The following is a 21,312-nucleotide window of genomic DNA, read 5'->3' on the forward strand; positions in this document are numbered from 1 at the left end:
GAGAGCACACCCCAAATGCCCAATTCCTACATCATACAAATGGACCTCCTGATAAGATAGAATCTGCAAGAAAACTCTCCCTGCAGAACACCACCCTGGTTGGTTGCATATATAAAGGAGTGAGCTTATCCTTTATGTATTGCCGTCCCAATATGTATAGCACTCTGTTCACCAGTACAAGCATTTGGCACTTTGCCCAGTAGATAACCAACAGTGTAATGTGATGGCAAAAGTCTGCCCAGGGAGCAGTCAAGCTGCTGCGTTTTACACTAGTTGCACTTCTGTTCAACCCCAGGAGCAGCCCCCCCCCCCAGCACATTGCAGTAGTTTAACCTGGAGGTTACCACATTGACCAGGCTACCCAGGTCCAGAAATGTCTATAGCCATCTTACCAGCACAAGCTGGTAAAACACATTCATAGCTACTGAGAGCCTCTAGCAGAGATTATTCAGCAGCACCCCCAGACTACAAACCTGGTCCTTCAGGGAAAGTATGGCCCCATCCAAAGCAGGCAATTGAGGGAACCATGCACCCACAGCACTTTTGTATTGCCAGGTTTTGGAGCTCCAGTGAGCATGCTAGCCATCTGCCAAGTCTAAGCCAAGAGCCCAGGTTCAAATGGCATGCTAAGCTAAACCTTGATTTAGCTCACCAGAGTGTGGGAATGAAAAAAGACTGGAGAGAAACTAAGCACTCCTCTCTGGGATCCTGCATATTTACGCAGTCCCTACAAGCCACAGTTTGGCTTACCAAGCTAGGCAAATGAGGTCACAAGCAGAGATTCAAAGAATACCGTAAGTCTTGCTAGCAAAAGGCCATGTAATGACTTGTGCTAGCACAATGGGGCTTTCCCCCCCTCCCTCCTTCCATTCTGCCCCAAAGTGGCTTGGGGTAGTCAGCAGAACCCCCAAAACAATGCACGGGGGGGGGGGGTTGTTCTGTCTGGCAAGCTGATATGCTTGTGTTGATGCAATGCTTTCCATAGCACTACACTGGATCCTCTCCTAGTGTCTCATTTTAAGAAATCATTAAACACCTATCTGGTTAACTAGGTTACACTAGATTTAGTATAATACTCATGTTACATTTTAAGTTTAATCTAGCCCAGATGGATTTATCAAACTACAGCATTTGATAAGAGTTTTTGAAAAGTTTGCCCACTGTAAAACTATGGTTAAAATAACTGCTTTGCAATTATATCAGAATTATCTCCCTTGAGAGTAGAAGAGGTACGGAACACTTCTGTCACGCAAATTCTTGAATCCATATTTGGACACTCAGTTTTTAAATTGGAAAAAAACTGAGCCTCAAAAACCTCTCTCAAATCTTGAAATTCTTTGGCATACTTCCAATCCTTTCACTATAAAGGGCATACGTTTCCACCAGGAGTCAACCTCATTTGAAAACAATATAAAATAAACAGATTTGATTTCAGTGTTTTTTTTAAAAAAATCTTTTTCTTTTCCAGAGTTGAAAATCTGAATGTTTCCACGGTGCTAACTACAGATTTCCCACTGGGTGCAGTACTTTATGAAATCAACTCCCTAATGGTATTTAATCTAACATAGGCACCATCTTCCTACCGTAGGGTTTTTGTTGTGGGTGCCCAGTCTCTACCCCGTCTGTCTCTATGGTCGCCTCCACACAACGCGGCCACCATGTGTCACCTCCATGGCTGCCTCTGTGCACCACATGCCAGACGCCATGACCACCACCTTACTTCTTGTGCTCTGGCACCATGGCAACGACTGAACTGGGGCCTGCACCTCTGCTCCAATGTCCTGGTCCAGTCTACGCCGTAGTGCTGAAGCGCATGCACCATCACGTGACATCATCATATCATAACGTCAGCACATTGTGGCATGGTGCACGTGTGCTTCTATGTTCATTCAGCAACATGCTTTCTTAATTTGATATTCTATAGGTATCAAACAAGGACCAAAAATGACAGTAACATTTTAAGTCTAAATTATAAGGGTAAACCTAGCAAGTGCTTTAAATGGAATCATAATAGCCCCAATTTAGTATGCCCTGTAATATAAATGCACAAAGCAGTTCCTCCCCTAATTTTACCAGTCCATACAGTGATACAGTACTTTATTACGGCCATAGGCCCATATCAAGTTATCAACACAAAACAATGTACATCGTACAACAGAACAAAACAAAACAAAAGTAAACAAAATCAATTCCATTCATAAAAATCCTATCCCTATAAATATTATAAAATTACAATTACAAGGTAAAACATATCACTTAGATCATCTGGTCACCACTATAAATCAAACATTAGGGCAAAAAAAAAATCAATAATCATAAACTAACCCATTTTTCCTCTTGTAGGATAGAACTGCAATCAGGTATCTAGCTACAGGGAGTGATGTACTTGGCTCGTTATCCTGTAACAAATATGTTAACTGGGATTCCGAAGTCTTATCCAAAGTTTCAGATATTAAGGGGGATAAAAATCTGGTCCGAGGGACCATGTGCAAGGGGCAACAGAATAATATGTGATGGAGGGATTCTATGGATCTGTTGTCACATGCACACAGAACTGAACTCTGGCCTTTCGAGAACCTATTATTCACAACATTGCAAGGAAAGACATTAAATCTTGCCTTAATAAAGGCAAACCTATGGGCCGCGACTGATAGGGATGTCAAATAAGATGGAATCTGCGGGGAGGGCACTATGCCGAGGTTCGATGGTGAACAGGTACCACTTCCCATTATGACATTTTGCTGGAGGTCCATCTCCTCTAGTTTTTGCTTGAGGGTTCTTTTAGCTGTGGCAAGGTCTAGTTTCAACAAGTCCGAAGGGGACAGTCCATAGGACACAATTTTAGTATGGATCGTTTTTGCCCAGGGACTAGGAAACTCGTCTCGCCAAAGACATTGAATCAAATAACGATTCGGAAGCCTGTACCACAGAGACAGCCAATAGCATAGAATACGCCTCCAGAAAATAGTTTCTAGAGAGGAGATTTTTAATTCTAAGCGAATGGCTGAATTACTGACACACTGAGGCAGTTTTAATAGACGTCTCATGAATTGATTTTGGATTACCTCCAAAGGCCTTAAATTTACTGCGGCCCCCCATAGTGGGGCGGCATAGGTCATTTTCGCAATCACTTTGTTGTTAAATACCTTCAAGGCGGATGGAACGTGGAGAGCCCCGTCAGAGAAGAAAAAGCGCAAAAGCGCGAAAGAAAGGGCTTTGGCCTTATTTAGGGTATATGCAATATGTGCTTTCCAACCCATGTTGTGTTGGAGATAAACTCCTAGGTATTGAAATTTAAAAACCTGTTCGATAGGTTTCCCGTCTAGTATTTACCAGTCCATAGTGCCCACACATCATAGTGCAAATCTGATCACATGATTATAACTAGTATCCCTTGTCCACCACCTGGATGAAGTCCAACAGCAAGTAGTTTTGCCATTTGCCCAGAACTGCAAAAGCAGGGGAAGTTACAAAGCACCCACTGGGCACAATACAAAGCTGCTGGATTAGATTCAGCTAAGTGGGTCATATGTTGCACAGTCCTGTTAAAAAACTTGTTGCAATGTGGCACATAAATTGCAGATCAGCAAAATAAGGGATAAGTTCCATTGTGCTTGTGCTTTCCCATACATATCTGAACAAGGTCCTTCAATTTGCTTTGCAATTCTATTCCTTATAAACACTTAGTATAGAAAAAGCATATTTAAGACAATCCATCTATTATTCTCCTTCAAACCTTCAATTTACAGAGAATGAAAACTGATAATTTATGCCAGGCACTCCTTAACAAATAACTTGTACAAGATAACCAATAACAGCTATCTGTCATGCATTTTAAAGACCACAAACTACCTGTAGTATCACCAGCTAGAGCAGCACATACTTCAGAATGACAAAAGGGAAGACAACAATGTCCCAAGACCTGGAAATATTCCTCAATATGTAGAGCATGCTCAGTTGTCTACAATTTTTTGTTAGGCTTAATTGCCAACTACTACTTGAAGTCACCATCAACCACTCTCTTCTCTCTTTTACTGAGGTTTTCGGCACATGAAGAGAGCCAAGGAGAAAGGAAAGGTGGTTTATCTCCCTACCAATGGCGTTTTGGAAAAGCTGTGAGCAACACCTTGCTACTTTGGTAGAAGTCTAACAGGGAAAGGAAGGAGACCCCCTCTTCTCTCTGACCTGCAGAAAACAGTGAAATAAACGTTGCCAGGACCTAAGGTGAAGACAGACTGTCCCGTCTTCCCCACAATTCACATAAAATTCAGGAAAATGTATCTCTGTGCTGGGTATGTGGAAAAGAAACATGGGTAGTTACAAGACAAGAGGAGGAGGAGCTCCATCTCTCTCCAGTGTGCACTGTTGACAAAGACAATAAACTGGCACATACACAGAGTAGAAGGAAGTATACACACACACTCTCTTTTTCTATATGTGTGATGTAGTGTGTACATTTGCCCAAAGTCCTCCACTCTTACAGACACAAGGTTTTAGTACAGGTATTTGCACATATTCTTGCTATGGCACTTGCTTCTCTCTTTCCTTCCCTCACTATCTCTCTCCACACCTATTTGTTTGTTTAATTTCTTACCCACCCTTCACTCAAAAGTCCCCAGTTGGGTTACATACAATTAAAAAATACAATACTTAAATCCACAAAAAATACAGACAGCCATTTATGTGAATTCAGTATGTGTGCGACCTTGTATACACGCCGAACGCAGAAGCAACCCAGAAACTTCATAAAGACATCACTGAAATGTCTCTAAAAGGGTGTGGTGGGGGCAGAACAGGGTATTTGTAGGCTTCAATGATATATGATTTCACTGACGTGTGCAGTGTCTCAGAACGTAACTCCGTGTAAATGGGCGCTATCTGTACAATAAAAAAGCACCACTCAAAATTAGATAAATTTGACAAAACAACACCTCACCCCACCAAAATTTGGGCAAAGAGATACACCTTGACATGACAAAAAAGTTATACAGTATCAGTGCAAGACGCACCTTAGTGAGAGCACTCCACAACGCATGGGCTACCACTGAAAAGGCCCTACAATGCACCTTTGCCCTCAAACTCTTTTTTTGGTAATGTCACCAAGAGCAGAGTCTCCCTGGGTGATCTTACTCAGATAAGTTGATATGGAAGCAGACAATACCTCACATACTTTGGGCCCAAGTTGTTAGGACTTGATATTGTTAGAATATCTTTCGGAGGATTTTACTTACCATCACTACCGGTATCAACATGGTTAGTTTATCCTGAGTTCACTGCTCCTGTTTTTATTGTATTTTAATGTCTTATTCTGGAACACTTTCAGATATTTTTTAATGAAAGGTGGTATACTACTTTAAACAAAAGAATAAATACATTTCCTATATATTGTGTATGCTGCTAATTATATAAATTGGTATCCAATTTGCAGGTATCGCTACCTTCCAACAGTTTCTAGTTTAGTAAAAAAAATTACCTTAGAAATTATTTCAGCTGGAAAACATCACCAACTGAAGTTTCAGGACCTGCCTTATGAGTCATCGTTTTTGATGGGCATGCAGTATATACACTGGATGCTCGGGTTGCGAACATGATCTGTGCAGGAGGCACGTTCACAACCCACAGAGCCACATCTGCACACATGCAGGTTATGATTTGGTGCTTCTGCGCATGCGCAAAGTGTGATTTAGTGTTTCTGCACATGTGTGAGCGCTGAAACCCGGAAGTAACCTGTTTCGGGACTTCCGGGTTCAGTGTGGTGCGCAACCCGAAAACGTGCAACCTGAAGCGGCCGTAACCCGAAGTATGACTGTACACAGATAATGTGAGAAACTCGCTTCAGCTAGTCCTATCCCCCTCCTACTTCAATTAATTCACCCTACTTTTCTCCATCCAAAAATATATTCCAGTTGGTAGAAAACATAGAATTGGGATGAAGAACATGTTCAGATGTTGTAGCACTATAATTTCCAACAACCCTGCCATGGCTGGGTGGGACTGATGAGCATTTTAGTCCAGCAACATCTAAAGAACCTCAGGTTTCCCACTCCTGATGTGGAGAGAGAAATCTAAAGAAGAGACACAGGGGCCTCTCTCTTCTGCCTTTTAAAGGGCTTCCTGTTCAACTACTAGAAATAATTAAGTTAGCACCACCTGCTCAAGACACTATTTGAAACGCATAGGATACCCTGCCAGAATGTGTGACATCTTTGGATGGTCAAATATCCCTTCAAAAGACGTGATATTTTATTCATTTTCTAGTCATGCTAGTACAGTGCAAGTCTCAATACTGCTCATATTGGTAGTATTAAAAAACAAACAGAACTCATTACACAACACTACACAAATGTCAGTCCTAACCCCTCTCAGCTCAAACTATCATTTCTTCATCCTCTCCCCATTTTTTAAAAAAAATATGAAAAACTTTTTTTAGACAGCCAAACAAGTGTTGAGTTGCACGTAAGAATTCCAGTACTTCAAATTAGCATCAGAGTTGGTAAAAACAGTTTGCACACTTGCTAAACACTACTACTATGAACTTCTGGAAGCCTAACTAATCATGTGAGCACTCTAATTCCAGGGGGTGAAAGTAACACAGTACCACAATTTTAAAGGGAATGATACTTTTTACACTAATTTAAACAACAGTAACAGATCCTGGAGGAGATTACACAAAACCCAGAGAAGAATGAGGAAGGGGAGGACAGGTTAAAATTTATGACCTTGTTTCTGAGCAAGTTCTGCAGATTATGCCATAAACCTTGATGCTCCCAGCCAGTGTTGGCCTGGGGGTCCTCTTTTGTCCCTGGTACTACCCACAAATGCATCAAGAAGCCAACATTTTACATCGCCAACTCCTTAAGGCAGGGCAGGAAAGCATGAAATCCCAGCAGCTCAGGGAACAAGGCCCTTAAAAGTGCAAGGTCTTCAAAACAGGAAAGCAGCTAATCCCCTGAAAGCTGTTCAAATGCGAACCTGTGGCACCATATTTCTCAGGGGAAAGGGATAATAGGGTTTTAACAAGGCTGCGGAGAGGAAGTTTCGGAACAAGAGTTGCGGCTTAACATGGAGTAACAGAGGGCAGTGAAACGGGCTGCCGCGAAATTTAGAGGGTTGGCACAAGGAAGCAAGCAGCACGTAGGCGGCAGCGAGAGGCGGGAGGAAGTCTCTTCCCGCAGAAGGCAGCAGCACCTGTAGCCTGGGGCTAAGTGAGCTGCAGCTCGCTCGATTCCTCCCTGGGATATACATTTATACATTACCTTTGAGCTGGGGCAGCGGGAAGAGCTCCACCGGGCTGCTTTGGGTGCGGAACTGCGAAGACCCCTGCGACCGCTTCTGCTTCTGAGCCTTGCGCACCGACCTCCGCGTGAAGCCGTCCACTTTCTCTGCGGCGGAGATCGCTGTCGCCGACATGGCTGGGAAAAGAGGAGGCACGAGGGGGGATCGCCTCTCCCTTGAAGCATATAATCACGCCGGGGGGGTGGGGGTGGGGAGGAAGGAAGGCAGAGCAAGCGACGGCGGGCGAGAAGACAACACCAGCCAAGGAAGGAGGAAGACACTTAATCCAATGCACCAAGGAATTAGGGGCCGCGGGGGGTGGTGGTCTTCCAAGACCAAAAAAAAAACCAAGAAAGGGGGAAGAATCCAAACACCTTCCAAGGGGCGGGGGGGAGGCTGTTTATCCAACACCTCAAAGACAGGCTCTTAATCCGACACCCTTGAGAAGGAAGGGGATACACTTAATCCGATACCCCAAAAGAAAAAGGGGTTTCCAAATAATGGATACTTTTCCGAGGAAGAGACCAAATGAGGGTTAAACCAGGGGGGGGCGGCACGCAGCAAAGACCCGCCCCCGCTGCGTCCTCCAAATCAGCCGAGCCGCCGAAGGAGAAAAACAGAAGAGGAAACTTTTATTCTTCCTCCCGCCAGCGACGTCTCTTCGCCGCCCGCCCGCGAGCAGCAAACTTTTGCGGCGTGCGGTCTCGTGAGGAGGAAGGAGGCGCTGTTCTCCCGCCCCCTGCCGCCTCAGCCAGGCTCGCTGTCGCCTGGGCCGCCCCGCCAGGCGATCTCTGTCATGAGCCGGGGTTTCTCGGCGACTCCTGAGGGAAGAACGGCGGCGGAGCGGGAAGGGGGAGAGAGAGAGGCCAGGGCCGTGCAGCTTCCTCTTCAGCCACCGTCGGGAGCACCCGGCGCCTCTTCCGCCAACATCTTGTCACGCCAGCGCCGCCGCCGCCGCCGCCGCCGCCGCTTCTCTTCCTCCTCCTCAGAGGCCGCGCGCAACGTAACAGCGGGGGAGGGAGGGGCGCGGAGGCGGCGAACCTTCCACTCGAGAAGCGGCGCGCAACTTGCTGGAAGCGAGCGCGCTGTTAAGGGCAGCTGAGTTCCGACTCGGAGGAGGGGGCGGGGCCAGCAGCGAGGGGAGGGGAGGAGGTAGAGGGGAGCAGGAGCAGGGAGGCGGTTGGAACAGCAGTTGGAGGACACTGGCCGGAGGGTAATTGACAGGAGCGCAGCAGCCAATCGGAGAGGCGGCGGGGCGGGTGGTGGCGGTGGTTAAGGCGAATTGCATTCTGCTAGGCGGGGCAAGCTGGAAGCCAAGCGACGCGTCCTCTGGGGGACCGGGCGAGTGACACCAGGATTTGCCCAATGCGAGGAGGTCATGGGCGGGGTGTGGTGCGACGGACGCGATTGGGTCTACGTTAGCGGAGGCGGGACGAGCGGGCAGCCAATGACGAGTTGCGATCAGGACTTTTTCGTTGGTTTGTTTTGAGGTGGGAGCTCAGAGGGGCGCGAGGAGGGCAAGAATCCCACCCGGCAGCTTTCGGGGGTTGTGAAGTTGGGTTGCTCTTCCGGGAAAGGTCATCGTTGTTGGCTTTTGGGTCCCTAGCGGCCGGAGGGAGAGGGGAGAGTCCACAAGAAACTTTAGCAGCCCAGTCTTACTCATCTTTACTTGCAAGTAAACCCTGTTCAACCAGTAGAGCTTACTCTTGGGTAAGCAGTCAGTTACTAACTTTTGTCTTCCCTCTTCCCCACCGCTCCTAAGGAGATGTAACATTTCCAGAAAACTTTAAAGCTGTGTGAAGTAAAACCCATTTCCCCTTCTCCCCGCACAGCTTTTTCGTGCACACAAAACAGAAAAATTGAGAAATTGTGTGTGTGTGTTATATATTTATATTTTTATATAAATATAACCCAGCCAGATGGGCGGGGTATAATAATTATATATATATATATATATATATATATATATATATATATATAGGATCAGCAAAAGGCCTGGGAAAAGAGGGATGTTTTTGCCTGGCACCTAAAAATATGTAACACAGGCGCCAGGTGAGTCTCCCTGGGGAGAGCATTCCACAAACATATATGCAATACTTATCAACCCCAAATATATGTTGCTGCTTTAGCAACATAACATGTATTGTTCCAAAGCTAGGGTAGAATAAAATTGTCCCCTTCGGCATATTTATTAAACTTAAGACTATAGATGTACCAAGTAATAACAATATACCCACACAGTCCACTTCCTTCTGTGGGTCTTGGTAAAGCTCACACCCCTATTTGCAGTTTCTGCCCCACTGCCTTTTGACCTTTTTTTTATCCCCAGCAAAACAAAGCAAGAAGCTGCTTTGTTTGTTTCCCATTCTGCAGCAGTGTGTCTGTGTCCTTCAAGGGGCAAGGTGAAAAGGTTGACCACAAAGGAGGGAACAGGTCAGAAGGGCAGCAGAAACAGGATGATTGCTAGTAGTATCTACAGACTAAACCAAAGGTGACTAGGAGACGGAAGCGACAGAGGCCCTGCATGTTCCTCTAACGAAGATTACTGCACCCATAATACTTTACAGAAATTCATTTTGGATTGAAGTGTTGTGTTTGCCAGTGCACTAATGCTGTACTTCTTAAAATAAAACATACTTAATAGTTTTTATCCAGTGTCCTTCAAAATATGTCAGTTTTTAAGATGGAAATATTTGCAAAAAGTCCTCTGAAAAAAAACACCTTTAAAAAAATTCCCTGGGTGAGGTGTAATAGGACCTTCACATCTGTCCCCTCAGCCCATTTCTTGAGGCAGGAGGGAAAGGCTTGACCTCTTAAATATTGGCCTGTAATACAACTTTTTAAAGTGTATTAGCCCTGGAGAGGCATAGCAGTCCAAATTATGGAAAGAGGTTCAGTTTGTGTTGTTGTAACAGTGCCTGGAAATAAGTATGCAAATAGCAGCTGTTTCAGAAGGGGAAAACTTTTTGAAGCTTCATTATTGGTATGTTAGGAATAGCAGCCGTGAGCTTCTCTTTAAAGCCACATACACACAGGATGGGTCTTGTTTACACATTCTGGGAGACTGTATTTACTAACTGACCATTTATAATGCATGTGTGCAGTGTTCTTCACACCTGAGCACCTTTGCATGGAAGAGAAAGAATTGCTATGCCATATTCCAAACAAATGTGTGAAGCGTTCTTAATTCTCCCATTCAAGGAGATGTGATTAAGATCTAATCATAGACACCGTGCAGCTCAGAAGCTTGTGTAGTGGTTTCAAGAGCCTACATTACTGTTGTGTATGCAGCATCTCATCAACTTCTAGAAGCTGTGCAGAGACTTGTTCAACTGTGCTGCAGGCCTGCAGTCTTGTGCAGTCAAACAATTTTAGTCTGTTTTGCTCAGCCAATCCTACTTCAGATTCTTTATTAGATTACTGCATCAATTAAGAACTCTGGAACAGAGACAAGATTCCTTGCTTCTGTCATGTCTGCACCTCAGTGAGGTTCCATCAACATAACTCTCCTTCCCTCAAAAGTTGTTAATGGAGATGCTGAATCTGAATGTTAAACCCCCTAAGGTTTAACACGTCTTTGCTGTCCTTGCTATGGCTTTGCATCCGCGGCCTTTTATTATGCCATATCCTCAATTTTCATCTTGTTAAAAGAAGGGTGGTTCCCAAATTGTTGAGAAAAGAAGACCCAGCAAATAATTATTTAATCCTAAAAATAACTGGCATTTAATTTTAGGAATAAATTTTTGTTTTGACCCTTCCGTTCCTTTGAAACCAGTATCCCTGCAATTGCTGCAGCCTACTGGTTAAGTCCAATTTCCCATGCGGTTTCTCATGCCTTACGCCTTCTTTAAAGGACAACTCATGTGCTTGCTCAAATATGATCACCAATTAATAGCAGTTTGTGAGGCAGGTAATCTCTGTGAGTGGTGCAGTAGAGATAAACCTCTGCTCCCGCTGAGCGAACAAATGAGAAGTCAAAGATTCAGTTTTTCAGCCATGCACATGTAAATCAATACTCTTTCCTTCTCAGTACTAACAGATGCCTTTAAGTGGTCAGAGTGGAGTTTGGAAAATTGCCACACTAGCAAGATTGTGTCAGGAAATTGATGCATTTGTATACTGTGATCATGATGATGGGTAACTGTTTATGAAAAAAAAGCCTGAACTGTTCCATTTATACACTACCTTTTTTATTACCTTTTGGCGGGATTATAGTATTGGCTCCAGGGTTTTTAATAGCTTAGAAGCTATAGTATTTGCTGCTGCACTACTTTGACAGGAAATGCTCCACCTGCTGAAAATTTCTCTTCTATACATTTATTAATATGAACCTGAGGACAGCACCCTCTGCCATTAGATAATGACAAGGGCACTGGGAGGCCACTCCCCCTGCCTTCTAGCAACAGCATCACAGCAAGACGGAAACCTACCTAGCCCTATCAGTGGACCAAAGGAGGACTTGTCATAAAGAACACTCCCAACTGCTGGTTGCCCTGCAGAAGCAAGAAGAAGGGCCTCTCTGGTCCCAGCCATCAGCCAAAGGAGCCAGAGGCATCAGTTGCCAGTCACAGGGCTTTTTTTTTTTTTAAAAAAAGCTGTTTTTCCAACTGCACAAATTCCCCATCAGTCATTCCCTTCACTATATTTTCCTACCTTTCTCTGGAAGCCTAGAATCATAGAACTGTAGAGTTGGAAGGGACCCTGAGGCTTGAATCTCAACTAAAGCAACGGCAGATGGCCATCCAACCTCTGCTTTAAAACCTGCAGTGAAGGACAGTCCACAAACTCCAAAGGGAGTCTGCCTCATAATTCAGCAACTGTGAAATCAGGATAGTCTCTTGGATTTCTTGTTCTTAAAAATGTTGATATTGAAGAAAACATTGAATATTTGTCTATTTTGCCTCAAGTTCTTTAAGATATTTGGGAACATAGGAAGCTGCCTTTTGCAGAGTTAGCTCATTGGTCCATCTACCTCTGGGTTGTCTACAGTGACTGGAAGCAAATTCCCAGGATATCAGGCAGGAGTCATTCCCCAGCCCTACCTAGACTCTAGAGCAGGCATGTCAAACCTGCGGCCCTCCAGATGTTTTGGACTACAATTCCCATCTTCCCCAACCACTGGTCCTGCTAGCTAGGGATCATGGGACTTGTAGGCCAAAACATCTGGAGGGCCGCAGGTTTGACATGCCTGCTCTAGAGAATCCTGGGATTGAACTTGGGACCTTCTGCATGCAAAGCAGATCCTCTAACAATAAGCTGCAGCCCCTTTTGATTCATTGATTTTAAGGAAATTAAATAAAAGTGCATTTACTTTTATGTGTCAACAAACTTAATAACAAATTAAACAGCATAAAAAGTTAATGAAATGTTGGTGTACATTTTTGCTACTGTACTTGTTTGGCTTCACGAGCACTCAGTCTGCTTTCACAAGTGGGACTATCCTATTGCTCAAATGCATGGCAAGACTCCTGTCTCATTCACTGCAAATTGCACAGGCTATCCGGCACTCAATAAATGAGAGTCCTTAAATAACATTGGAACAAATTGTCCGAGAGACCATCTGTTGTCTCCCCCTTGCATCTTAGGATTTGAGATAGAGGGATTGGAACTGAGATCAGGAGGTACTTAGGAGGAACTTAGGGACTCCTAAGTAAGATCGCCCTTCAGCTTAGATTGTGCTGAAACCTATTTGTAAATAACAAACTACTACTACAGGGAAATATTTCAGTTTTAGGAGTGTGCATTTGTCAGTTACAGTTGTGGCTATTCTCTTTGGGGTTCTTCATTCCATTTTTAAAAATAGTTCTTTGTGGAACGCTCATATGCCAAACGCTTCATACAGATATAAAACTGAATATGTCATGTACATAAATAGCAAATGTACCCTGACTATCCTGGCCCTTGACTGTTTACAATTACCGTGTTTCTCCTAAAATAAGACACGTCTTATATTTATTTTTCCTCCAAAAAAAAACACACCACGGCTTATTTTCAGGGGATGTCTTATTTTTTATTAAGTATTTTTTTTATTAACCATGCATTTTGTAAAGTGGGCAAGGTTGGGGCTCGGATCCGTGAGCGCTGCACCGCTTGCCGGCTTTTGCTCAGTCGGGGCGGGCTGTTGCTGGCTCTCACCGGGTCCCGGGTCTCACCGGCTCTCACCTCGGGGAGGCGCGCTGTTCAGGCTCCCGCTGGGTCGGAGCTCGGCGAGCGCTGCACCTTTTGCCAGCTCCCGCTCAGTCAGGGCTCGGTGCGGCGTGTGCTGCGCCTCTCACCGGGTCCTGCTGAGTCGGGGCTCGGCGAGCACTGCACCTCTTCCCTGCTCCCGCTCAATCGGGGCTTCGTGCGGCTCACGCTACAGCTCTCGCCGGGTCCCGCTGGGTCAGGGATCGACACGGCGCGCTGTTGTCGGCTCTCCCGGGTCAGCCCTCGTGGGGTCCTGCTTGGTCGGGGCTCGGCGCGCTGTACTGCCGGGACCTGCGGCTCTCGCAGGGTCCTGCTGCAGCTCTTGCCGGCTCCTGGTCAGTCGTGACTCCACGTGGGACACGCTGCTGGGCGATTTGGCGGGGCAGCAACATCTGTTTCTGGGCGCCGACAGGAAACTTCATTTTCCTTTTCCTCTTCCTTGGCGCCATCCAGACCTGCTCCCCCCCGGCTTATTTTCGGGGTATGTCTTATATTTATTCTACCCTTGAACAGCCTGCCATGGCTTATTTTTGAGGCCCGTCTTATTTTAGGAGAAACACGGTATTTCAAGGTCCCAGGACACCTGCAACAATGTGGTGTAATTTGGAAACCCATAACGGCACATCAAAGATATAGAATCATTTGACAATCTGTTAAATTTAATAAAGGTATATTATTCAATTTAGAATTAAAATAGTGATTTTTCTACAACCACCTTTAACTACATAGCTGCCTAGACCTTCAGCAGATAAAGCAGGGGCAGCCAAATGGGTTCTCTCCAAGCCTTTCCCTTTCCCTGCCAGGTTTTCTATATGCAGGAAATTCTTTTGTGTGGAGTATTCACTCCTGTCAGCCTCAACAGGGATGTTACAAACTCTGATATGCATCTCCTGGACTAATGTGCAGATCATAACTTAATTATCCAGTTGCTTTTGCACAAACCAAAAGTTCAAACAATAATGTGTATTTTGAAAGAAAATATGTACCGACATGTATTTAAATGGGCATTTTGTGCATATTTCTTTATTACAGATTAATGCGAAAGCAGGATGAAATCTACTGATGGGTGAACACAAGCAGAAGTTGTGTGGATCAGAAATAGATTCTTCCCATCCCTAATCTGAACAGGGACAGGGACATATTTGGTAGTTCACCATCTCTGTTGTTTGTAAAAACAAGACAACAGAAGCCAGCAACCCAGGGTGGTGACAGTGGGGCTTGGCTGTGGGAAGCTGAGAGTATAATTCTTCCATCTTGCTGTAAAGTTCATTGAATGGCCTCAGGCAAGTCATAGACCTGATGCAGATGCCACAATCTCAGCTTCACAAACCACAGTATATTGAGCCATGATTGTAATGGCTGACTTGGATCAATGCTTCTTAGCCTCCTTCACTCAGGGTTGCTTTGAGGAGCTTAGAGGCTGGACCTGAAAGACAATACTGGGACAATACATATGAGTCCTTATTGCCTTTTATTGGGGGGGGGGGGGGTTGGAATCTGTAGAAAACCAGCAATTTTGTAATGTGCAGAAGCCACAAAAGAAAATGATGTATGTCAACTAATCTGTCTCAGAAGGGTTAGGAAGCACAGATATTTCAAGAAACTTGCTAAAGCATAAAAAGGAAACCAGTCTTAACAGAAAACTTAATGGTTAGCATCCTGTCAGCTTCTTAGCAAGCTTTTACCATGAGTTTAATACCTGCCTGAAATAATCTCCAGCTGGAAAACATGCAGTGCCGGTGAACAAAACTAATACAGTACAAAGCAAATGCAGTGGATCTCATTAACAAAGTCTCCATTATTTAGGATACACAGGGACTGCCTATCATTTATGTAAAATTATTGTTCTGTTAAACCACTGAGCCTAGGGCTTGCTGATCAGAAGGTCGGCGGTTTGAATCCCTGTGACGGGGTGAGCTCCCGTTGCTTGGTCCCAGCTCCTGCCAACCTAGCAGTTCGAAAGCACGTCAAAATGCAAGTAGATAAATAGGAACCGCTACAGCGGGAAGGTAAACGGCGTTTCCATGTGCTGCTCTGGTTTGCCAGAAGCGGCTTTGTCATGCTGGCCACATGACCTGGAAGCTATACGCCGGCTCCCTCGGCCAATAATGTGAGATGAGCGCGCAACCTCAGAGTCGGTCACGACTGGACCTAATGGTCAGGGGTCCCTTTACCTTTACCTTTACCTTTACCTTTACCTTTACCTTTACCTTTACCTTTACCTTTACCTTTACCTTTATTGTTCTGTTCAGTGGTACCTCGGGTTAAGAACTTAATTCGTTCTGGAGGTCCGTTTGTAACCTGAAACTGTTCTTAACCTGAGGTACCACTTTAGCTAATGGGGGCTCCCGCTGCCGCTGTGCCGCCGCCGCACGATTTCTGTTCTCATCCTGAAGCAAAGTTCTTAACCCGAGGTGCTATTTCCGGGTTAGCAGAGTCTGTAACCTGAAGCGTCTGTAACCTGAAGTGTCTGTAACCCGAGGTACCACTGTATAAGGTAAAGGTAAATGACCCCTGGACGGTTAAGTCCAGTCAAATGTGACTGTAGGGTGTGGCACTCATCTCGCTTTTCAGGCTGATATATTGGGAGGGAGAAGTGTGGCTCCAAAGTTTCTGATATTTCATGCCATTACCAGGTTCATTTGGACATTTTTTGATTCGAGATGAGCAGACATCATTAGTGGTTAATTATTTCTATAGTGTGTTGTTTCAGTGCCCTATATTAAACAGACATACAGAAAAGATTTTTAAATGATTCTGGACATGGGAGAGACATGCACATGTCACATTCCATGCTGGTGGTGTCTCATTTAAATTCTGCCATTAGCTGCCATGTGTTCAGCATTAGCGTAACAGAAGAGTTCCCACATGGGTCATGGAACTCTGGTATGCCGGTGCCACATGACTTACTTACTTTAAATGAGATGATGACTGCATGGAGGTAGAGACTCGCGAATCTCTTAATTTCAGATTCTGTCTTATTCATTTTTCATATATTATGCTCAGTTTGCCCCCTTTTTGTTATCAGTTTGTGATTTTATTTATTTATTGCAAATAGTTCCACACAAAATTTTGTATGTTGTACACTATTTTCACTAATATACACTCCTTTTTGCACATTTCCACCTTTTTCCCCCCTACACATTTGTTTTGGTTGGAGAGCTATATTGCAAATTCAGAAAAGTGTGACATTCAAACAAAAGCTGCCATTTGGTTTGGGAAGTGCGAATTAGGGAGGTTTGCATTAAAACATGAACAGAACCATGAACCATGCAAACCTTGTTTGCATTAAAACATGAACAGAATCTCACCTCATTTCTATATGGAGCTACTGCCTAGTTACATTTTCCCAGCATCAAATGTAAATCAGGCCTCATGATAAATAGATGCCACCAAATCACAGCTTGCCTCAGCTGAACCCATGATAGACTACAGTCAACAGCTTGCTGCAGACATTTTACGGCTGTCACTTTGCATATGCAAGAAAAGAATAATATGATGAGCAATGCACACATTTCTACTTATCTTTCCTGCATGAGATGTGATGGAAAACAGGATTTTTCACAACCACTGGGGAGAGGAAAAAAGCATCCTATACTGTATTCTAGCTTCTTGTCATGTGGCTTTCAGAGCAGATTTTGGAATACATTATATAATGTAAATGTTCACATACATTTATTTAAACTGGGGCATGGTGAAACATTAGAAGGTCGGGGCTAAACAGTAAGAATAAAATGAGCTGGTGAGTCTAAAAGACTAAGCTAAACAGTACCTACAAGTGGTTTTTCCTTCCCCCTTCCAACACTGACTATGAACCACTCATGAATACAGTGCTTACATAGGCTTACATCCTGATGATAAGAAATGCAGTATCAGTTGCTACTACCACAGAAAATCTGATATTACAGAAGAAACTCGGGCTCTCAAGCCCCCAAAAAGGAATACTACTATTACATTCTGCTTTGTGCAGATGAAACACTAAAGCTGTCTTGATTCAGCTTCCCACAGAGCTGAACACATTCATGAAGCACCAGCCATGCAGTGGGCTCAAATACAGAGGACTTCTGTACTCAAGTTATGCCAGATGAGGGGCCTTAGGATACAGTGGAAGCCCCACTATGCCAGCAGAACGCAATATATTTCATGGAAGATGCGCCACTATTCATTCATCAGGGCAACCAAGGCCAATGTGGTTCCATGACCAGGCATGAACCCAAGTTGAAATGAGTCCAGAAAATCTATATTATTCAAGAATGTCTGCAGATTGCTCCACTACGACTCCACCTTTCTGGGTCAGCAGGTAGTCCAAACCCATGGGTCCAAAGCTGGCTTCTTTAGAAGTGGCTTTAGAAGTACCACCTCATACCTTGAACCCCACCATTCAAGCCCCCTCTGCTAGATTTAATAAAGCAAGAAGGGCAGGGGTCAAGAGGTTACACAGGTCCGTGAGCATCTCACCTGCCTCATCAGTCTGTAGAGGCTGAAAATGATCCCAAAATACATCACAGTCTGAGGCATTAGGCACTTGGGTCAGAAATGAAACAGCGGTTGAATCAAAGTGCCTCCAAAGCCAAACAACTTTATCCACAGCCAGTTGGTCACGGCAGGTCTTGGAATGGCTCCTGAAGTCCTTCCCCCTCAGTGGGGAGTCAACAACCCTTGGACCACCCAAAAGAGCTCCACTGGTCAGTTGTTTGAAGGTGCAACGCAGCTGCAAAGTTGTCTTCTTTGCTGCTCACTCGTGAGGTAACACGTGAGGCACAATTCTGTGCAATAGTCAGCGTCGGAACAAGATCTGTGTCCCTTACACTCTAGTCTAAGTCCGACTGCTTTATAGCCTATGGCTTTCCAGACTGTCGGAGAGCCAGCTGGTCGCCAGACTCATCACAATGATGCCTTCGATTGATAGGAATCCAAAATGACCGTTCCCCATATAAAAAGGGGTGCACATTTTGCGCGGTCGCACGCAGTCCCTGGGAACCCTGGGGCAGCCCTCAGCAGTTCGGAGGCTGGCATCACCTTCCCGGGCTGGGTACCTGTGGTCTCCGCCCACACAGCCAGCCGTCCAATCCAGCTGGGGAAGGTGTTGCCAGGGGGGGTTGGCCAGGTAGGAGGAGGTAACCATCCAGTGCACACAGCAGAAGGCGAGACATACCTGGGAAGCAGCCAAAGGTTCCAGAGCTTTCCCACCCTCCACTCCCAAAATATTTGCTTATATTACAGGATAACCCCTTTACTTCCGCAGACGAACACGCATGCAGGTGCTGCTACGACAAGGCCGCTGTTGAAGGGCCGGAAATGACTTTCCCTGCATTGGCAGGTTTCGCCTTTCCCGTAGCAATTCGTCACAACTTTGGCGGTTGCAGGCCTTGGGCGGAATCCGTGAGTCATTTACCAAAGTGGGGAGGGGGCATGGGGGAGGTGACCCCCTGCCCCCATTGTGGCGGTGATACCAGGGTTCTCGTTAAAGGGGTTTAGGGGGGAGGCATTGACCATACGCCCAGAGGTTGTCATTGCCCTCCCCCTCCAGCGGTGGCGAAAAGGGGAGCAGGCTATCTGCTTGAACATATGTTCTCCAGAGCTAGCCCAAAACCCCCACCCCCCAATTGCTGGATAACCCTGAAATTACCCAGACCCCCGGCTGGGGGCTGGGAAGGATAAACGCCAAATGCCTGAGCCAAGGTCTCCCTACATCTGAATCTTAATAAAGTTGTGGCCAATTTTAATCCCATAGAACGTTGTCTGGTGTCGTTATTCCGCTCAGGGGTTTTGGGGGGACTCCGCCTGACCGTGCAAAAAACCTCTGGAGGGCCACAGGTTCCCCATTGTTGCTTTCAAGGATGGGGTTGTTGCTGCCTGTGCCATTGGGACTGATGGTTTGGGAGTGCTGTGACATCACATTGTGTGCTGTGATGGAGCCTGTATGAGTCTGTGTCCCCACTGACCACAGTTCATTGGCTGTGTGTGTGTGTGTGTGTATTGTATATACCGTAGGTATCAATGACACAGTCTTTGTTTCTATGGATCCTGGGTGTGTGCCTGCCCTTTTGTGCCATTTCCCGTTATTTACTGTGCCACGATGTAATTGTGGTGTAAGATTGCTCAGTTAATCCTCTTAACTGCGACATTTTGCATTTGGGTCTGCAAACTAGTTCTTTTGTTTTGCTGGCTTTACTAGCTGCCATTTGTATTTCATGTGACTGTGCTATTTATGGAGGAGTAAATATCGCCACGGGGGCCTGTTTAAAAAGGCCAATGACCTGGATTCTTTTTTCCATTTGAATTAACTGCAAAAATCAGACATGTTTAACCACTGATCTTTTCCCTTATAGCTGTGGACTATAAGTCATTTTAACGTTTTTGACACACTATCAGGCAGAAAAGAAGATTCGTTTATACGAGCCTAGTTCAGAAGGCTAATGCCTTTTAACAGCTATTTGTTTTTATGGAAATGTAATGAGTTACCAAAAGAAAAAGAAAAAGAAAATCTTATTTTTAACAAGGACTGAGATTTAATATGTTTCTATGGTAAATATAGTAAGAACATTTTGTTGTTGCGCAATAATATCATGAAACCAAAATAGCTCAGATAACAAGGCCAGTGTTCTGTGGCTTCAGCATGTATTTATTTATTTAGTTCTCGTATTTATTCTGCCATTTAACCCAAAGTGTTCTAGTGTACAAATTGCCTACAGGAAATAATACTAAACATGGCTCTTGGAGGGAATGCTTTAAAAAAACAAAAACCCAAAAAACCCCCAGACATGTCAAATGCATAGCATTATATACTACAATAAGAAAATAAGGAGAGCCCTGTAGGATCAGACCAAAGGGTAGCTAACCAACATTTTATTTTCATAGTGGCGAACCAGATGCCTATGGAAACGCACAAGCAGGTCAAGCTTTCCTGCTCATGTTCCTCAGTAACTGGTATTTTCCAAGTTAAAAAGCTACAGATATTGTAACTTTTACAGAGGAATTGCTCCAGCCCCTTGGTCATTCTGGTAGCTTTTCCTGCCCTTTCCCTAGCATTATAATATTATTTTCGAGGTGCGGTATCCAGAATTATATAGCCGACTGTGTTACACTGTAGATTTATATGAATGCATTACAGCACTGGCAATTTTATTTTCAAAGGCTTTCCTAAAGACCCCCAGCATGGAATTTGCCCCTCTCTTTTCCACGGCACTGTATAAAATGTGTCCTTCACTGTCAAGCAAAAGAGCAGACTTGAAAGTGAGGTCTTTTGGAACATGTGATATACTTGATATGGCAGGCAGCCTTTCCACCACAGAGGTCAATTTGGTTTTTTGGTTTTTTTAACGCTCTCAGATTAATGGACATTTTTCGGTCGTCGTCTTCCAATTCATGCAGTTTAAACATGGGGCAGAAAATATAGAGCATGGAAAGACCTAGTCTTTCCAATCACCCACTGCCTGATCCGTTTCTAAAGGGTTAACAGAACCAGGGCTTTTTCCTACCTGGGTTCCTAATTCTGCAAACCCACCTAGATAAACTGCAGCATAAGTGCTTTAAGGTCTGTCCCTCTTTGACCCCATTTCTGCCTTTTGCTCATTACAGGTGCAGAAGTCTACTTGCATTAAGTCAATTGCAGTCCTGGAGCCTAAGGTGATGCTGTAGCCCAGCTTGTAACCCATTTACCACTGTTTATATTCTCCTTGGCATTTAGATGACAAGCCCTAATTAAAACAAACAGACATTTTTTGTTAAGAATATGCAAGATGTATTACCATAACTATTTTTACTGGAGCAGGAGGGAGGGCTCTTTGTTAACTCTTTCTTTCCTTCCCTATTAATAAATCTGTCCACATACATTGTGTTTATTAAAGA

At 44.6% G+C, this 21,312-nt stretch overlaps 1 protein-coding gene across 1 annotated transcript in view; it reads right to left on the reverse strand.

Annotated features, from left to right (window-relative positions):
- Nucleotides 1-8,373, reverse strand: part of PPP2R5A (protein phosphatase 2 regulatory subunit B'alpha) — a 48,240-nt gene extending 39,867 nt beyond the window's left edge. Inside the window, exon 1 of the mRNA XM_035111284.2 lies at nucleotides 7,257-8,373. Coding sequence (XP_034967175.1) covers nucleotides 7,257-7,410 — 154 coding nt within the window. The 5' untranslated portion in view covers nucleotides 7,411-8,373. The remainder of the gene's footprint in view (nucleotides 1-7,256) is intronic.
- Nucleotides 8,374-21,312: the final 12,939 nt, after the last annotated feature.

The sequence above is a fragment of the Zootoca vivipara genome, chromosome 3 (assembly GCF_963506605.1).
Source record: "Zootoca vivipara chromosome 3, rZooViv1.1, whole genome shotgun sequence".
Lineage (NCBI taxonomy): Eukaryota > Metazoa > Chordata > Lepidosauria > Squamata > Lacertidae > Zootoca > Zootoca vivipara.